We start from the raw sequence: 16,901 nt of genomic DNA on the forward strand, positions 1-16,901 counted from the left end.
TAAAAATTAAGGGCCAGGGATGTAGCTCAGTGATAAAGTGCCCCTGAACTCAATTCCCAATACCACAAAAAGGGGAAAACAGTAAGTTTTTTTCTTCCAGCATCCAAAATCTTTTTAATAACAAGTAGGTGTCTTATTAAAAGAAACTTTTTGGAAGGTTATCTAATGCAACCACCTACTTAATATTGAAACTCTCTGTTCAGAGTCTCACGCTCTGCCGCAGTCTGGCTGGGCAAAATAGCCGGGGTGGGGGTGACAAGCAACTTGTGAAGGTTGATACAGCGGGAGCCGCTTTATTGTAGGACAGTAGGGGTATATATACATAACTGAATACACAGCTTGTTCTTGATTAACATAAACTACATACAGCAGTCAACCAATAAGGAATCTTCATCATCTTAATGATTACACACAGCTTAACTTAATTGACATAATCTAGACACAGCAGTCAATCAGTAAGGAATCTCTATCATCTTAATGGCTCCCTGGCGTTACTTCTCAAACCACTCCTCTTGGCAAAGTGCCAGGCGCCATCTTGACTTGTCTGTGGCTCTCAACAACGTTCTTTATCTTCCAGTGGGTTAGTAGCAACTTGGTATAAGCTACAGTTATTTTTAATGTAAGGCAAATGCAAGTTTAATTATATGTTTAACAGCATACTATTCATCTTAATATTATCATGGTGATGGAATGGCAGATAAACAAAGTAGGCCCATACAGGGTATAGCTGGAAGAAACACTGGAGATCATCAAGTCCAATGAAGGAAGAAAAAGACGCACAGAGTAAAATTTACAAAAAATAGATGCTGCCAGTACCTTATTCCCTGACACATGAATTGGAAGAAATATGGTTCCATAGAAACACCCACTCAAGTTAGAAATAAGACATCAATGACTAAAACTTTTGCATCTATTCAATGAAAATAATAAAACACAAGGAAGATTAAAAATAGAAACATCTTATTTTTATTCAAAATTGTGATATATAACCTAAATACAGAAAATTACATAAAACTATAATGACAAATAATTATAAAACAACTATTATTGTAAGCTCATCACTTAAGTCAAGAAATAGAATATTATTACCACTTTAGAAGCTTCTGTATGCCTCTCCCTAAATATAAACCTCTTCATCCATCAGAGGTACCACTACCCTGACTTTATTGACAATTCCTTACTCACCTTTGTCTTTTGACCATATAAATAGGCATCTCTAACCGAAGTTTTTTTTTTCCTGCATGTTTTTGAACTTTAAATAAATGAACTGTCTACCACTAACCTCCTTCAAAAATTTTTTTTAAACTTTTTATTTGTTCTAATTAGTTATATATAACAGTAGAATGTCCTTCAAAAAATTTTAAGATTCATTCACTGCTCTTTAAAAACAAAACATTTTAATACTTTAGATATTTTAAAGTAAAAAATTCTCATTCCTTATTGTTAATACCATTAATATTCCAATTTATGACAATACCGTGATTGTTTTAATCCATTCTCCTATAGACAGATCAGTGAGGTCATCTTGACAAATGACATAAATATTTTTATGTGAATTCTATTGTGCATATATGCCTGAGTATCTCCAGAGAACACACTTTCAAACTGCCTGTCTTGTACTTTACTAACACCAAACTGTTTTCCAAAGTTTCCATATCAATTTATATTTCCAACCAACAGAGATCCAGTTGACTGTTCCACAACCTTATCGATAACTGATGTTATCAGACTTTCTAACTCAGGGATTTAAATAATTTGCACTTCCTCAATAGCTACTTAGATGGATAACCTTTTTATGTTTTGGGCCATTTGAATTTACTCTCTTTTTAAGTGTTTTTTCTAATCATGGGGGGCATTGCTTTATTAAGTTTGTTTAACAGTCTTGTCTTCAAGAAGTTCTACTCTTTTTAGGGGATGAGGGAAGTGTCTCTTTCATCAGTCTTCACTTTTACTTAGGACTTGACTAAAGTGCCTGACACCAATGACTAAAATCAACATAGTAGGAAAAGAAGGGTTGAAAGACCAAAACTTGACATTTCAATTGTAAACATAAGTTTTATATTTAAAAAAAAAAGTTATTCCTGGAATCAGTTACTTTTCCTAACAAGATTTTTCTGTCAAGCAACAAAATATTTTAATTACTCACTTAATAAATGCGGGTGGCATATCTCTCTTCAATATCTGATCCTCGGTAGTTTGAACAGTCTCTTTTCCAACCTACAAGAGGGAAAGATTCATAATTCAAATACAAATTTTCAAACTTTTACAAACTATTATTTAAATATATTTGAAACTTATACTTTAAGACATAATCAATCATTGAAATTTCTGAATCCAAAGACAATTTCTGCGTTTTCTGAATTATTAAGATTGTTCCCATAATATGCTTCCACAACATACTTAAATAACATAAATGGAATTATTCCTTCTACAGAGTAACTAATTTGAAGACACCTGAGCATAGTGAGAATAAAAGAGAAATTCATCATCAAGAATATATATGGGGCTGGGGATGTGGCTCAAGTGGTAGGGCACTAGCCTGGCATGCATGAGGCCCAGGTTCGATCCCCAGCACCACGTACAAAGATGTGTGTCCGCCGAAAACTAAAAAATAAATATTAAAAAATTCTCTTTCTCTCTCTCTCAAAAAAAAAAAAAAAGAATATATATGTACAGGGTCTCGGGCTGTGTGGTAGAGCACTTGCCTGGCACGTGTAAGGCACTGGGTTTGATCCTCATAAAAATAAATAGATAGATAGATATATAAAGGTATTATGTTCATCTACAACTTAAAAAAAAATAAGAAGAATACATATGTATATGTTTTTGTCATACCCTCATGCTTGAGACTGAACCCAGTATCACTCTACTACTAAGCCACATCCCCAGCCATTTTTATATTTATTTTTTATTGATTTTTAATTAGAGCTTTATGACTATCCATGGTACTTGGGTTCATCCCAACATGTTTTTATTTTTTATTTTGAGACAGGGTCTTGCTATATTGCTGACGCTGATCTCAAACTTGCAATCCTCCTGCCTCAGCCTCCCAGGTCACTAGGATATATACTACCATGGCCTGACTTATACATATGTATAATGCTATATCTCTAAAAGATTACAGGAAATATATAAATTAAAGTGTGGTAGTTTAAAATGCCTATACAGAAAAAAAATAGAAGTTGGAAATGAGGGAAAATTATTTAAAATGACTCTGAATTTAGAAATCAAACATAAAAATATGCACCTTCATACTAATTTTTTTTTAGTTAAAGTTGAACACAGTACCTTTATTTTATTTATTTATTTTTTTATGTGGTGCTGAGAATCAAACCCAGTGCCTCACACATGCTAGGCAAGTGCTCTACCACTGAGTGACAACCCTAGCCCCCTTCACAGTAATTTTAAAAAGTGAAATTAAAATATGTTGTCCCTTAACTATAGGTCAACTTAAAAAGTAAAATACATGATCTGAATACACAAACAGAACAAGTAGTTTTAAACCCTGTGAGTGGCAATATCAACTAACATATTCTCTTTAGAAAATTATTTGCTAGTGTATATTAGAAAAGGCAAAAAAAAAAGGTAACATTTAGGAATTCCACTTATGAGAATATACCCTATAAGCAATAATATAAAAAATGTGGTAATAACAATATTCACAAAAGTATTCACAATGATATTGATTAATTAATTATAATAGCTAAAACGATTTTTTAATAACTTATCCAACAAAAAGGAAAAGTTAAAAAATTAAGATACAGTTTCCGATTGAGTATTATGGGGACCATTAAAGCAATGGTCAAAGACTCAGCTCTATGAGAAAAATCTTTATGACATATTTCATTTAAAAGAAGTCATATAGGAAGAAGAGGAGGCGGGAACAACCCCCCCATCACCCTCCCACCCCCGGCACTGACCAAAGCGCGTGCCGCTGCATCCCCGTGTCCAGCGCCGTCGCCACCGTGCCCAAGAGAAAGGCTGAAAGGAATGCTAAAGGAGATAAAGCCAAGGTGAAAGACAACCACAGAGAAGATCTGCAAGGTTGTCTGCCAAACCTGCTCCTCCAAAGCCAGAGCCCAAGCCTAAAAAGGCCCCTTCAAAGAAGGGAGAGAAGGTACCCAAAGGGAAAAAGGGAAAAGCTGACACTGGCAAGGATGGGAATAACCCTGCAGAAAATGGAGATGCCAAAACAGACCAGGCACAGAAGGCTGAAGGTGCTGGAGATGCCAAATGAAGTGTGTGCAATTTGATAACTGTGTACTTCTGGTGACTGTACAGTTTGAAATACTATTTTTTATCAAGTTTTATAAAAATGTAGAATTTTGTTTTACTTTTTTTTTTTAAGCTATGTTGTTAGCACACAGAACACTTCATTGTTGTTTTGGGGGTGGGGGGAAGGAGCATATGTCACTAGTAGAATGTCTCCAAAGCTGGATTGCTGTGGGGGGAAAACACCTTTCCCTTCTAGTTTTGAGAGACTTCCTCTTTGTTCCCAAGAGGAAGGGACTCCCTGATGTTGGCACACATAGCCACCTTGGCACAAATGCCTTGTGGTATGGAAAAACTCAAACTCATCTGTATGTCCTCCTGTCCCTCTCTGCCATGAGCATAGACTTATCTCCCCTAAACTCAGACCTGTTGGGACCTGATTCCCAACGATTGGTTTTACCAGTGTGTGGGGCAATCTGGACTTTCCAGTGACGTCATTGAGAATATGTCCCTCAGAAGAGCAGCAGTTCCTTTTCTAGATTGTGGATCTTCAGATTAATAATTTTTGCCATTTTCCTTTCATTTCCTGAAATTCAGGGTCGGCTTGTGAAAAGTTGTTAAACAACATGCTAAATGTGAAATGTCAACCCTCACTCTAAACTTTCCCTATTCAGAGCATCAAATGAAGACTTCATTGGGTTTTATAATGGCTTTCTGATTTTGGTAGTCCATTCAAGAAGGGAGTTTGAAAGTTGTTGTATACTGTTAACGATTGTCTGCCCATGTCCTGCCTGAAATATCATGATTGTTTATGAAAAGTATCTTTAATAAAGCTGGATACAGTTTGAAAAAAAAATAAAAGAAAACATATAAAAACGAACATACTATCATTACAAAAACAACAAATTTATATATATACAACACTGAAAGAATAGAAAATAAAATGTTAACAGTAGTTGTATTAATGCTAAGAAATTTTGAGTAAATTTGGATTTGCACTGTTTATTTCTAAATTTTTTAAAATGTAGCAATATAATTTTTTAATTTTAAGAGTAATATTAAGGTGTTCTCTAAGCTATTTAGGTGTAATTATTTCCTACTTGAAAGTTAAGAAATTATCTGTCATTTTACATAAATCTTCTAAATAGTAATACTAAAAATGTTTTTAAAATATTCACACTCAGCACCAGAAACATGAAGTTAAATATTGTCAAAATATTAAAAGTCACACTAATCAAATTATATATGTGAATGCATTATACCACAAATGATACACCGCCTCACTTTCTTCACCTCCTGTGTAGGGCTTGGATACCAATCTCTCTCCCATTCTGTCATGATTATAAAGTACTATATGAAAAGTAAACTTTAACATAGTAAATGATGAAATTTACCAATTTTTATCAATATACAGCTACCTAGAAATACTGAGTTATAAATTTAAATGACATTTGAATGCAGAAACCCGTAGAGAAAGAAAATTGGTTACTCCTGTAAAATTTTTTAAATGAAGATTGGAAAGTATCTCAATCCTATTTGCCACTTAACTTTTGAGTCCAAAGAAGAAAAAATGGAGTAAGAAAAATTCCTAAATGCACAGTATATCAGCTAAATAGAACAGCACAATAAACCATTCTTAGAGACTACAAGTCATGCATAAATTAGTGAATACAAGTTTTTTCTCTCAAGCTAATAGCTCAGAAAAAGCAACACACACACTACTGTGCAATAGCCAGTACTTCTGTAGACAATAGACTATCTGTATCGTAATAAAAGCCTTTCAAATCAGCAGCTGGTTCTCTACAGTTTCTCAGATCAAGCATGACAGAATATTTCCAGATGTATTGTTCACTATGTTTTCCAGCTGAAACTAACCATTCAAAAAAAACTGTAGATCACAACTTCATGAAGTAAAAAAGATGAGGTTCAGCCTAGAAGTCACTGGTTCATATTAAGTATGAACAGCCTAAAAGGATGTTCACATGTAAGACACATGGAGCTTCCTTTCATGTGCAGGCAGGGAGACAGAGACACAGAGAACAAGGAGGGAAGAGAGAGAGATAAGTTCTTCTTAAATCTCCTTTGGAAAGTTGTTAGTTTTTCAGTATTATGAAACTTTTATTGAGAAAACTACACAAGTGCCAGGCACTGTTCTAGATGCTGAGAATAGAGCAGAAAATAAAAAAAGGTTTCCTGCCCTCATAGAACTTATATTCTAGTAGGAGTAGTCAGAATACATGGGGAGGAAGAAAATTGTAGCAATATAATTCTTTAATTTTAAGAGTAATATTAAGGTGTTCTCTAAACAAATGATAGAACTCCAGATAATGATCAGGGTGATGCTATAGAGTAAGGGGTGGAAGTAGTGGGAGTCTACTTTACAAAGAATAGACAAAGCAATCTTTCCTCAAGAAATAACCTCAGAGTTGAGACTTTGAAGCTAAGAAGAAAGCACTCATGCAAGAGCTGGGCGAGAGCAGTTCAGAGGAAGCAGCAAGAAAAAGGCCCTGAGGCAGGAAAGATGGGGTGTACTTAGAAAATCTAAAGGAGGCCAAAGAAGCTTAGGAAAAAAGGGAAGCGCCAAGTGGTGATGAGATCAGGTAAGAAGGCCAGGGCCAGGTCACAAGGAGCCTTTCAGGCCAGGATGAGGTGTTGGAATCCTTTTTAAGGACAACAGCAAGAGAAGTCCTAAACAAGAAATTGTTATGATGTGATTTTGTTTGTAAAAGATGGCTTTGCCTTTTATGTGGAGAACTTAGGGAGCAATTAACAGGCTACTGCAATCATCCAGGAGAGAAAGAGTTACTTAAAACAAGACGTGGAAATGGAAAAAAAAAAAAAGAACAGAATTATTATATCTTTTGGGGGAAAGAACCATTATTAGAACTTGTTCTTGGACTGGGTAGGATGGAGGATATGGAGTAAACTATGGAGTAGAATAAGATGAAGAAAAATTAGAAATGACTTCTAGGTCAATTAAATGAAATGTTTTCAAAAGCAGCAACACTGAGCCAAGTGTGTTAGTGCACACTTGTAATCCCAGTGGCTGGGGAGGCTGAGGTAGGAGGATTGCAAGTTCAATGCCAGCCTCAGCAACTTAGTAAAGCCCTAAGCAACTTAGCAAGACCCTGCCTCTAAATAAAATATAAAAGAAGGGTTGGGAATGGAGCGTAGTGGTTAAGCGCCCCTGGGTTCAATCTCTGATACAAAAAAAAAAAAAGAAAAGAAAGAAAGAAAATAGCAGCAATACTGGAAGGTTGATATATAGGAAAGATTTATCATAAGAAAAAACAATCATGATCACACCAGGCAAAATCATTAAAACAATTTTGCAAATAGAAAATACTCTGCCCCCAGTAGAAGTAAGTAGAAAGGAACTATATTTAATTAGTTTGTGCCTCTTTTGCAAGGAGAGGAATAGGTGAGGAAAGAGAAGAGAATAATAACAGTATTCTCAAGTGTTACTTATTTAGAAGCTAGTCTTAAGTATTTAAGTGATGGACACTAAATTTTACTTTGTTATTCTAAGCTGCATTTATACTTGGTGATAGTATCCACAATCTCTCTAACTCTGAAAACACCCAGCCTAGAATTGGGTTAGGTATGACAAACGGCCCATTTTTTAAGGTATAACACATAAAATATAACTATGAAGAACGAATGTGATTTTCACTTAAGGAGTTGATTTTTGGCAGTAATGTTCAATAGAACTTTCTGTTAGGATGGAAATGGTTCTATTTAATCTCTATTGCCCAACACAATGGCCATTAGCCACATGTGGCTAGTGCAAACAATGAACTGAATTTTCAATTTTATCCAAACTGATACATGTAACTATTATATTGGACAACTCAGATCCATGGGAACTTCACTATCTCCAAAATTAGTATTCTTGTCTCCACAATCTTCCTTATTCTAATTCATTCTTCACAGTTGCTTTACCAACCTTCTATTATGCTTTTCTTATAGTCTCATCACAGGACTACCTCCTATCAGAAAAAAATGGAAAGGGTTAAGTCAGATGTGTTTGAGTACATGGTTTACTGAACAGACTGGAGTAGCTTCAGCAAAGGAAATGAGGCTAGAAAGAAAAGTCCAGTGTGCTGGGAAAGGCTCTGTATACGAAGTGAATGTATACTAAGAATTGTTTGCTTGACCTACCCATTTATTGAAGGATTGTCATATTCTGTTCTTGATCTTGCCAATTCAGTGTTCTATCACTGAAATATCACATCAAGAGCTTCTAAAGTCCTTGCATGCACAAGGCCCTGGGTTCAATCCCCAGCACCCCGCCCCCCACACAACACACACACACACACACACACACACACACAAAAAAAAAAGCTTCTAAAGATACACAAGAAATATGTCTCCTAATTTCTGAACAAGTGGCAAAGCCTGCCTAGGAAAACCAGGCAAAGCTTCCAGTTTCAAAGCCATCAATCAGGAGATGACAGGAAATACATTTTCCACCTCTCTCCTCACATCCTCAAAACAGAAAGTTTCTATAGCACCTATATTTTCCAAATAAAAATAGAGTAGAACAAACAATTAATAAAGGGTTAATTCACAAAATGCTCTGCTAACTGGGAAAACATTATTCCTGCAGGTCAACTTAGTATGGTGAAGTAAGATTCCTAATAAAGGCTACAACTTTACAAACAGATCAGTAATAATCTTAACTAATCTGTCTCAAACCTATGTAGCAAAAATACCTGGCCTATTAAGCCAAATGTTCATACATGCCAGAATTTAGTATTTTGGTTTCTTATTCTAGTTTAGCTAATAAATAACCATGTGATCTCAAATAAGTCACATAATTACTCAAATATTTCTCCTACTACTATGTGATCTCCCTAGGTGTCTCCTTACTTACCTATAATGGGTTGACCAAACCACCCTTTAGCTCTGTGGTAAAGGAAATATACCTTTAAACTTGTCTCCTCTACTTTAAGTTCCCATTTACTACCTCAAGTTCTTTTTGGAACAAGCAATGTAAAAAATTATTAATGCGGGGACTAGTAGTAGAATACTTGCGTAACATGAAAAGGTCCTGGGTTCTGATCCCCTGAACCACAAAATTTTAAAAAAAAAATTAATAAATATAAAATTTAAAAGTTCTTGATTCCTATGTTTTATATTATATTTTACAATTATGGATTCCACTAAAGTTAATATTTGAATTTTTTATCCTTTAATCTTATCCCTCTGAAAAAGACCTATATGTTAAAGGGTTAAAAAAATGCAGAGAAATAACAAATAATCTGAGTTATAATCTAAGTTCTGACCAAGTTTTCCATTTAAAACTAATCCTTTCAGAATAATCTAATTACTTTTAAATTTCATTCCACTGCAGAGAATTCAGATTTGTTGTTTCTATTTCTGGACAAAATTATTTCTCTTTTAGTTTCTTCTTTAGAGAATAAACTAACTCCAGAGACCCAATTCCATTCAATCCAATGAACAGCACTAAGTGCCAACTATGTGCCCACTAGGTGGTAGGAAGAGAATGAGATAAGAAATAAAATATCTTAGACATATAAACTGAAATAATAGTAGAGAATGAGAAAGAGGCCTAGGGGCATTTTCAGAGGACTTGGCAGGGAACCCTGTTTCTTTTGAAGAGTTCTTACTTTGTTCAACAGTTAATTTAAATATCTTTTGTTCAACATGTGACTTCAGTTCAAAACTCTTAAGTAGAAGGGCTTTTGTCTTCTGCTGTTTTTATTTTTACTCCTTTCATCACAATCTACTCAGTTTGATTCAGAAATGTAGAGAAATTTGGTTTCTTTCCAGAAAAAAAAAAAATAGCACCACTCCAGCTCAAGTTACTACCTGGACTAAAAAATATGTTAATATAAATGTCTTTCTTAGCTAGACTAAATTTAAGAAAACATTAAGACAAAACACAGCAAGGAGAACTTCTGTTACTATTCTGTACAGTATAAGTGGTAACTATTAGAAATTACATTAAAAAGTAGCAGGGCAATTTCATAATGTATTTAAACAAAAGGTTATTAGGAAATTTAAGTAAGAGAATACATGTAATAAAAACGTAAGCCTTTACAATGTGACAATCTACAAGGCCTATTAATTATGACCAGTTGAGTGTGATCAGACATGGAAATGTGTACCTATATGCCTGTATTTACTTTGGGTTCAAATCATCATCTTATGGCATTAGTCTTAGGCTGATCAATCCATTACACTAAAGGTCATTTTCACACACAGATGTGTCCATTACTAGGCACAAGCCATTCAAAGATAATAGTGGGTAAGTCCTACCATCAAATTGTTTCTTACAGGAATAATGGATTTATAATTCATCTGCTCCTTTGCTGATATCCTTTTTATATGATTTGCAAATGGCCAGCCAGAGTCAAGTGTTTAAGAGGCCAAATATCAAGAAAATCTGGGACTCTAATCCACTCTTATTTCCAACTTATTCATTTAATCAAGTATTTGCTGAGTACTTTCCTATGTGGTAGGCATTGTATCTTCACTATGGGATACACATAAAAAGTGAATGATACTGTTCTTGACCTTTGTTGACAATGTTTAAAAAATAATTGTAATGAATACTCAAAACGAGTTATTCCCAAGTTTCAAACATTTATCAGTAAGGTACAAGAGATTTCACAGAAGAAACTCCAATAAAGCTGAATGAGAATTCTCCAGGAGAAAAGGGATTTGAGGTTAAAAGGAGGGCTTTCTAATTAATGCAACAGCATATGTGAAAGCATGACCAGTTTAAGGAACATAGATCCACATAGTAAGAACACAGAGAGAGGAGGTATAGAGAGGAAATAAAGTTGGACAAGCAGAAAGGGGTCACATCATAGACAGCCTTTCATACAATGCAATGGGCTTAGAGTTTATCTGCTAAGCAATGAGAAATTATTTAATGTGTATCAGCAAAAGACAGTATTAAGTTTGAATTTCAAACAGAAAAATCCAACAGCAAGAAAGGACCAGGGGCTGTGGTTGTCGCTCATTGGTAGAACCTTGCCTACCACTTGAGAGGCACTGGGTTCCATCCTCGATTCATGTGAAAAATAAAGGCATAAAAAAATGTTGAAAAAAAATAGACCAGAGTGAAGAAAACTAGAAACACAAGTTAATCTAGTTTATTTACTCCACCAACAAAGAATTTATATAACATACAAATTATAGTCAGTAATGAATAAAACACATATGCCCCCTGATCTCAAGGAGTTTGGAGTCTTAATGAAAGATAAAGATGAACTAAGCAGCAGCAATGTGGATGGAGATTAAGAGGACAGAGAAAGAGATGCATCTACATGATACTCACACCATATGGAGGGTAAAGAGAAATCTAGGTTGACTACCTGGCTCCTGACTCAAGTGATTTGGTCAGTAGGTCATAAAGGGAGGAAAGGAATTAACACCAGGATGTTCCAATGAAGATGTTCAATAAATAACTGAGTTGATGGTTCCTCAGTTCACTCCTGACTGGAAAAAAAATGGATTTGAAAGTAAAAATCAGATGGTTCTAAAATCCATGGACAATAAATGAGGTCAAAACCCAACATCAACAAAAAGCAAAACCAACCAACCAACAAAGAAAAAAAATAGATGAGTAACTGGTTAAAGAACAAGCTGGTAGCCAGGCATGGTGGCAGAACCCTTGTAATGCTGGCTACTCAGAAGCCTAAAGCAGGAGTATTGTTAAATCAAAGGCTATCCAGACAACTCAGCAAGAATCTGTCTCAAAAAAAAAAAAAAAAAAAAGGCTCAGAGGACAGCTCAGTGGAAAAGTACTGGGTTCAGGGTTCAATTCCCAGTTCTAGGGAAAAGAAAAAAAAAAAACTGGTGATAAGAGCCAAGAAGGAAATGTCTGAGATGGGGGTAGGAGGAAGGAATAGTGGAGTTATGTCACAAAAGCCAAGGAATAGGCCAGGTGCAGTGGCATATGCCTGTAATCCCAGCGGCTTGGGAGGTAGAGGCAGGAGGATTTTGAGTTCAAAGCCAGCCTCAGTAAAAGTAAGGCACTAAGCAACTCAGTGAGACCCCATCTCTAAATAAAATACACAATAGGGCTGAGGATATGGCTCAGTGGTTAAGTGCCCCTGAGTTCAATCCCTGATGGGGGTTTGGGGGGCGAAGCCAAGGAATAGAGTTTCAAGAACAGTCAATAGTATTAACTGCTAGAGAGAGGGTTTTAGTATATGCATATGCCCAGGTATGAAACCATCACCACAATCAATTTTGAACATTTTCACCACCCCCAAAGAAACCCAGTAACTGTCATCATTACTGCCCCCCAACCTAAACCTTTCTCCACCTCCACCCAATATAAGGCAATCATTAATCCACTGTCACTATAGATTTGCCTATTCTGGACACTTGATATAAATGGAATCACACAATATCTGCTCTTTAGTGACAAGGCTTCTTTCATGCTGTAGCATCTATCAGTATTTAATTTATTTTTATTGCCAAATAACATGCCATTGTACGGTTATACCATATTTTGTCTATCCATTCATCAGTTCATAGACATCTAAAGTGTTTTCATGTATTGGCTCTTATGAATATGCTGCTATTAGTGTACAAAATTTTGTATAGACATGTTTCCATTTGCCTTGGTCAATATACCCAGGTATTGAATTGATGGGTCATATGGTGCTATTGTTTGGATGTGGTTTGCCCTGGTAGGTTTCATGTGTTCAAAGCTTGCTCCCCATTATGATTATGAAAGATGGCACAGAATCTGGTTTTCGGTGCTGGTGATTGAACCTAAGGCTTTAAGCATACTGAGCAGGGACTCTACCACTCGGCTACACCCCCAGCCTCAGTGGTGTATAAGAGGTGGGACGTCCTGGAAGATTCTTGGATCATTGGAGGCACTGCCCTCAGAAGAGAAGATTAGTCTAAGCATGAGTTCTCTCCAGAGCATGTTATAAAAACCTGAGCCTGACTAAGGTCTCTCTCTCCCTGCCTTTCTATACTGAAATGGGATCTTTTGCTCCCTGACACGCTCACCTTGTTCTGCCTCACCTCACCAGAACCTGAACAAATGAGACCTTCCAACCTTGGACTTTGAGTCTCTAAAACTGTTAACTAAATAATAAGCCTCTTTTTCTTCTTAAATAATCTGCCTCACATATTTCATTATAGCAACAAAAAACTAATGCATATGGATGTGATAGTTCTATGTTTAACAAAGAAATGCTAGACTATTTTCCAAAAAGGCTGCACTATTTAACATTCCCACCAGTAAATGTATGCGGGTTCTAATTTTTCTACACACTCAGCAACACTTATTATTATCTGTCTTTTTTATTATAGCCATCTAGTGGATGGTGTCTCACTATGGTCTTTATTTACATATTCCTGATGGCTAACAGTATTGGGCATTGTTATATGTGCTTATTGATCAATTGTACATCTTCTTTGGGAAAATGTCTAATTGAATTTTTTGCCTCCATTTTAAATGATTTATCTGTTTCTGCAAATATTTTCCCAAGTTGCAAGTTGTCTTTACATTTTCTTTTCCTTTTTTTAAAATTTTTTAGTTGTTATTTTCAGATATACATTATGTTTTCTTGATGATGGCCTCTGTAGCACCAAAGTTCTTAATTTTTATGAAGTCAAATTCTGGTTTTTTTTTTATTTTGTTGCTTATGTTTTTGGTGTAGGATCTAAGAAGGTTTTGCCTGACCCAAAGTCATAAAGACTTACACCTAGGTTTGATTCTAAGAAGTTTCTTATTTTAGCTCTTACATTTAGATCTATGTTCCATTTGGGGTTAATTTTTATGTCTGGCATAAGAAATTATATTTACTTTAATAGAGAAAACCAAGCATTAAAGTAAAGCGTGTTTACTTTATTAGGACAAAACCAAGCATGTTGATAGACTAAAGAAAAAGAAGAAACCAGAAATTGGTTCTGAAGCAAGGACCATGGAGAGATAGGAACAAAATCTGGAGAGACTAACCTTCACCAGGAAGAAGTTCACCTCCACCTCAAAATAAAAGAGGTAATGGGAGAAATGAGTGGAGACAGAAATATAACTCTGGGTGATGGGCATATCTACTGCGGAATTTGGATCTAAGATAAACATTAGTCAGGAAATCTGTTTCATTTTGTTTAATCTACCATTTCCAAATTCTTTATCAATATATATATTAATTTATAATGAAATTAGAATTTGTAGGGCTTACTTAGGAAACAGTAATTAAGGCCAAAAGCTGCAAATTATATGTCCATTGAATAGAATGGGACAGGGGTGATTTTTGTTTGATCCAGACTGTTTTTTAAAATCAAGATGTTTCACAGGGATCCAAATTCCTGATATTTCTTGAAATATCAGAAGATCAGGCCACACTGGATCTGCATTGCAGCAGGAAAAAATAATCGTTGGAATTCAAATATTCCTTATGGGGAATATAATTCCTGTATGACTCATTCTCTTAACATCCAGCCCAGTTCACTTAGCTATCTCATCATCTGATTCCTTTATCTGGGTTTACCATTTCCATACTAAGCAACTCTCCTAGTGTCTCTACAGAGTGAAAATTTTCAGTTCAGAAACTCCTTCTCCAACTCTTCTCTAAAATATTTTATTTAATAAAAGTTTCTATGAGAAACTGAGAAGTATTTATGTCAAGAGTAACAAAATGGAGTACAAAGGCCAAGTGTAACACCCAGACCTATTTTGTTTGACCTGCAGTATTTTCTTAAATGAGAAGTTTCGTATTTAAAAGGAAATCAAAATTACTGGACTTCCTTAAAAATTGGGAAGATCTGATAACATTAGGCTCAAGTATCTCCAAATGAAAGCAATTAGCTAGAGATAGTAACTTCTCCAGCTAAAGCCTCAGTTTTAACTTACCACAGTCTTCCCAGAGTCTTGATTCACTCATTGCCTATTTGGCTCCTGCAGGCATCCAAGTTTGTGCCCTCTGATTCAACAAGCAAAATTCAATCTTTCTGGGGCTGGGGCGGGGCTGTGGTTCAGTGGTAGAGCACTTGCCTAGCGAGTGTGAGGCACTGGGTTTGATTCTTAGCACCACATAAAAATAAACAAATAAAATAAAGGCATTCTGTCCATCTACAACTACAAAAAAAAATTTTTTTTTAATTCAATCTTTCTCTTTTCACCCCTCTGCAACAGGTACCAGAGATGGAACTCAGGGACACTCTACCCAGAGCTGCATCCCCGGTAGCACTCCCACCCCCCCACCTTGTGGGTTTTTTTCCCTCCAACTTTGAGAGAGGATCTCACTAAGTTGCCAGAGCTGGCCCCAAATTCACCATCCTCCTCCTGCCTCAACCTTCTGAATAAAAAAGATTTACTTATTTATTTGTTTATTTATTTGTGTGTGTGTGTGTGTGTGTGTGTGTGTGTGTGTGTGTGTGTGTTTTTTTTACTGGGGATTAAACCCAGGTCTCACATCTCACATGTTAAGCAAGCTCTCTACCACTGAGCAATATCCCAGCCCAACAAGATTGAATCTTAATTAACACAGTGCATTAGCCAAGCTCCCCAATATCATAAATGTTAATTGAAATTTTACTTAACCCTGAGTTATTTCACTAATGACAAAATATCCTAGTATTCTCCAAATATACATTAACAGAAAACAATGACTGAAACATGGGAAAAAATCATGCATATAATTTTTGTTTTCTTTTTAATCCTTCTCTGTACTTTCCAAATTAAAAAAAAAAGTATACATTGCCTTCATAATCAGAAAAATACAAGAAAGATTCTAATCTGTATCAATAATATTCTTGGTAAATAACAATTTATAAGGCAATGAGAAACCACCAGTGCCTGAAGATTCAAATTTTGACCAATTCCAAAAAATTAATCTCTGTGTACATCAATGAGAACAAAATCACATGGGTTCAACAGATGAACCATGTTGGTGACAAGTTCTAATGTCAACAAGCTGATTTGGATTTGATGCCACATCATTTCCCTAGAACTAAAGTTGAGCTGACTTTGTAGCAGCTGTTTGTTCTAACTGACCTCTGAGATTGAGTGTATCAATTAAGGCTAGATAAATGTTAGCAGAGCAGTCTTGCTTACCAGATCCCTATTTAGGAAGGTACTGTGAAAGACTTCCAGTCTACAAATACTCTCTTCCTCAACTCAAGATTTTTCTGTAGACTTTACAACCACTTTACAATTGTCTTCTGGAGAACCAACAAATAACAGGAAAGCAGGTCCTCAGCACAGAGAATGTCCCCTCACTACTCACTTTCTCCCAAATTCCCTCAAAGAAACACAAGATGAGTTCCTTCCATTTCAGACTGAAAACTATTGAATGAAAAAGAATGTGGCAATCTACTCCAAAATCTTCATTTTAGAAATGAAACTTAGAGATATTATTTCTCTAAGAGTTACAGAATTTGAATTTGAATCTGGGCTTCTTGGTTCCATTTCCTGTGATTCAAGCACACTACTAACTTGCAAGCAAGATATTTAAGTGACTAACATTTCCTTACTTAAGAGTAATGTATCGAATCCTATTTAAAGTGACTTAAACTTACTTAAACCAATTTCCATATCAGTTTCAAACACACATAAGCAAATGCTACATAACATAAATATCCCCCAACTCCCACCCTTTACTCCTGCTTTTACTGATAGAAAATTAAGCAGTTTTCATGGGAACATAAAAGTAGTGTTTTTCATTCCTAATCTCCTTTACTTA

The 16,901-nt window shown here is 35.5% G+C and overlaps 1 protein-coding gene and 1 pseudogene across 2 annotated transcripts in view; one reads left to right on the forward strand and one right to left on the reverse strand.

The window, feature by feature from the left end:
- Positions 1-16,901, reverse strand: part of Vcl (vinculin) — a 110,283-nt gene that overhangs the window by 68,034 nt on the left and 25,348 nt on the right. For both annotated transcript variants that reach the window (XM_005325893.5, XM_005325894.5), the window contains exon 2: positions 2,147-2,217. In XM_005325893.5, the coding sequence (XP_005325950.1) occupies positions 2,147-2,217 (71 nt within the window). The remainder of the gene's footprint in view (positions 1-2,146; positions 2,218-16,901) is intronic.
- On the forward strand, positions 3,781-4,919 carry LOC101965930 (non-histone chromosomal protein HMG-17 pseudogene; annotated as a pseudogene).

Source organism: Ictidomys tridecemlineatus, chromosome 1 (genome assembly GCF_052094955.1).
Source record: "Ictidomys tridecemlineatus isolate mIctTri1 chromosome 1, mIctTri1.hap1, whole genome shotgun sequence".
Taxonomy (NCBI): domain Eukaryota; kingdom Metazoa; phylum Chordata; class Mammalia; order Rodentia; family Sciuridae; genus Ictidomys; species Ictidomys tridecemlineatus.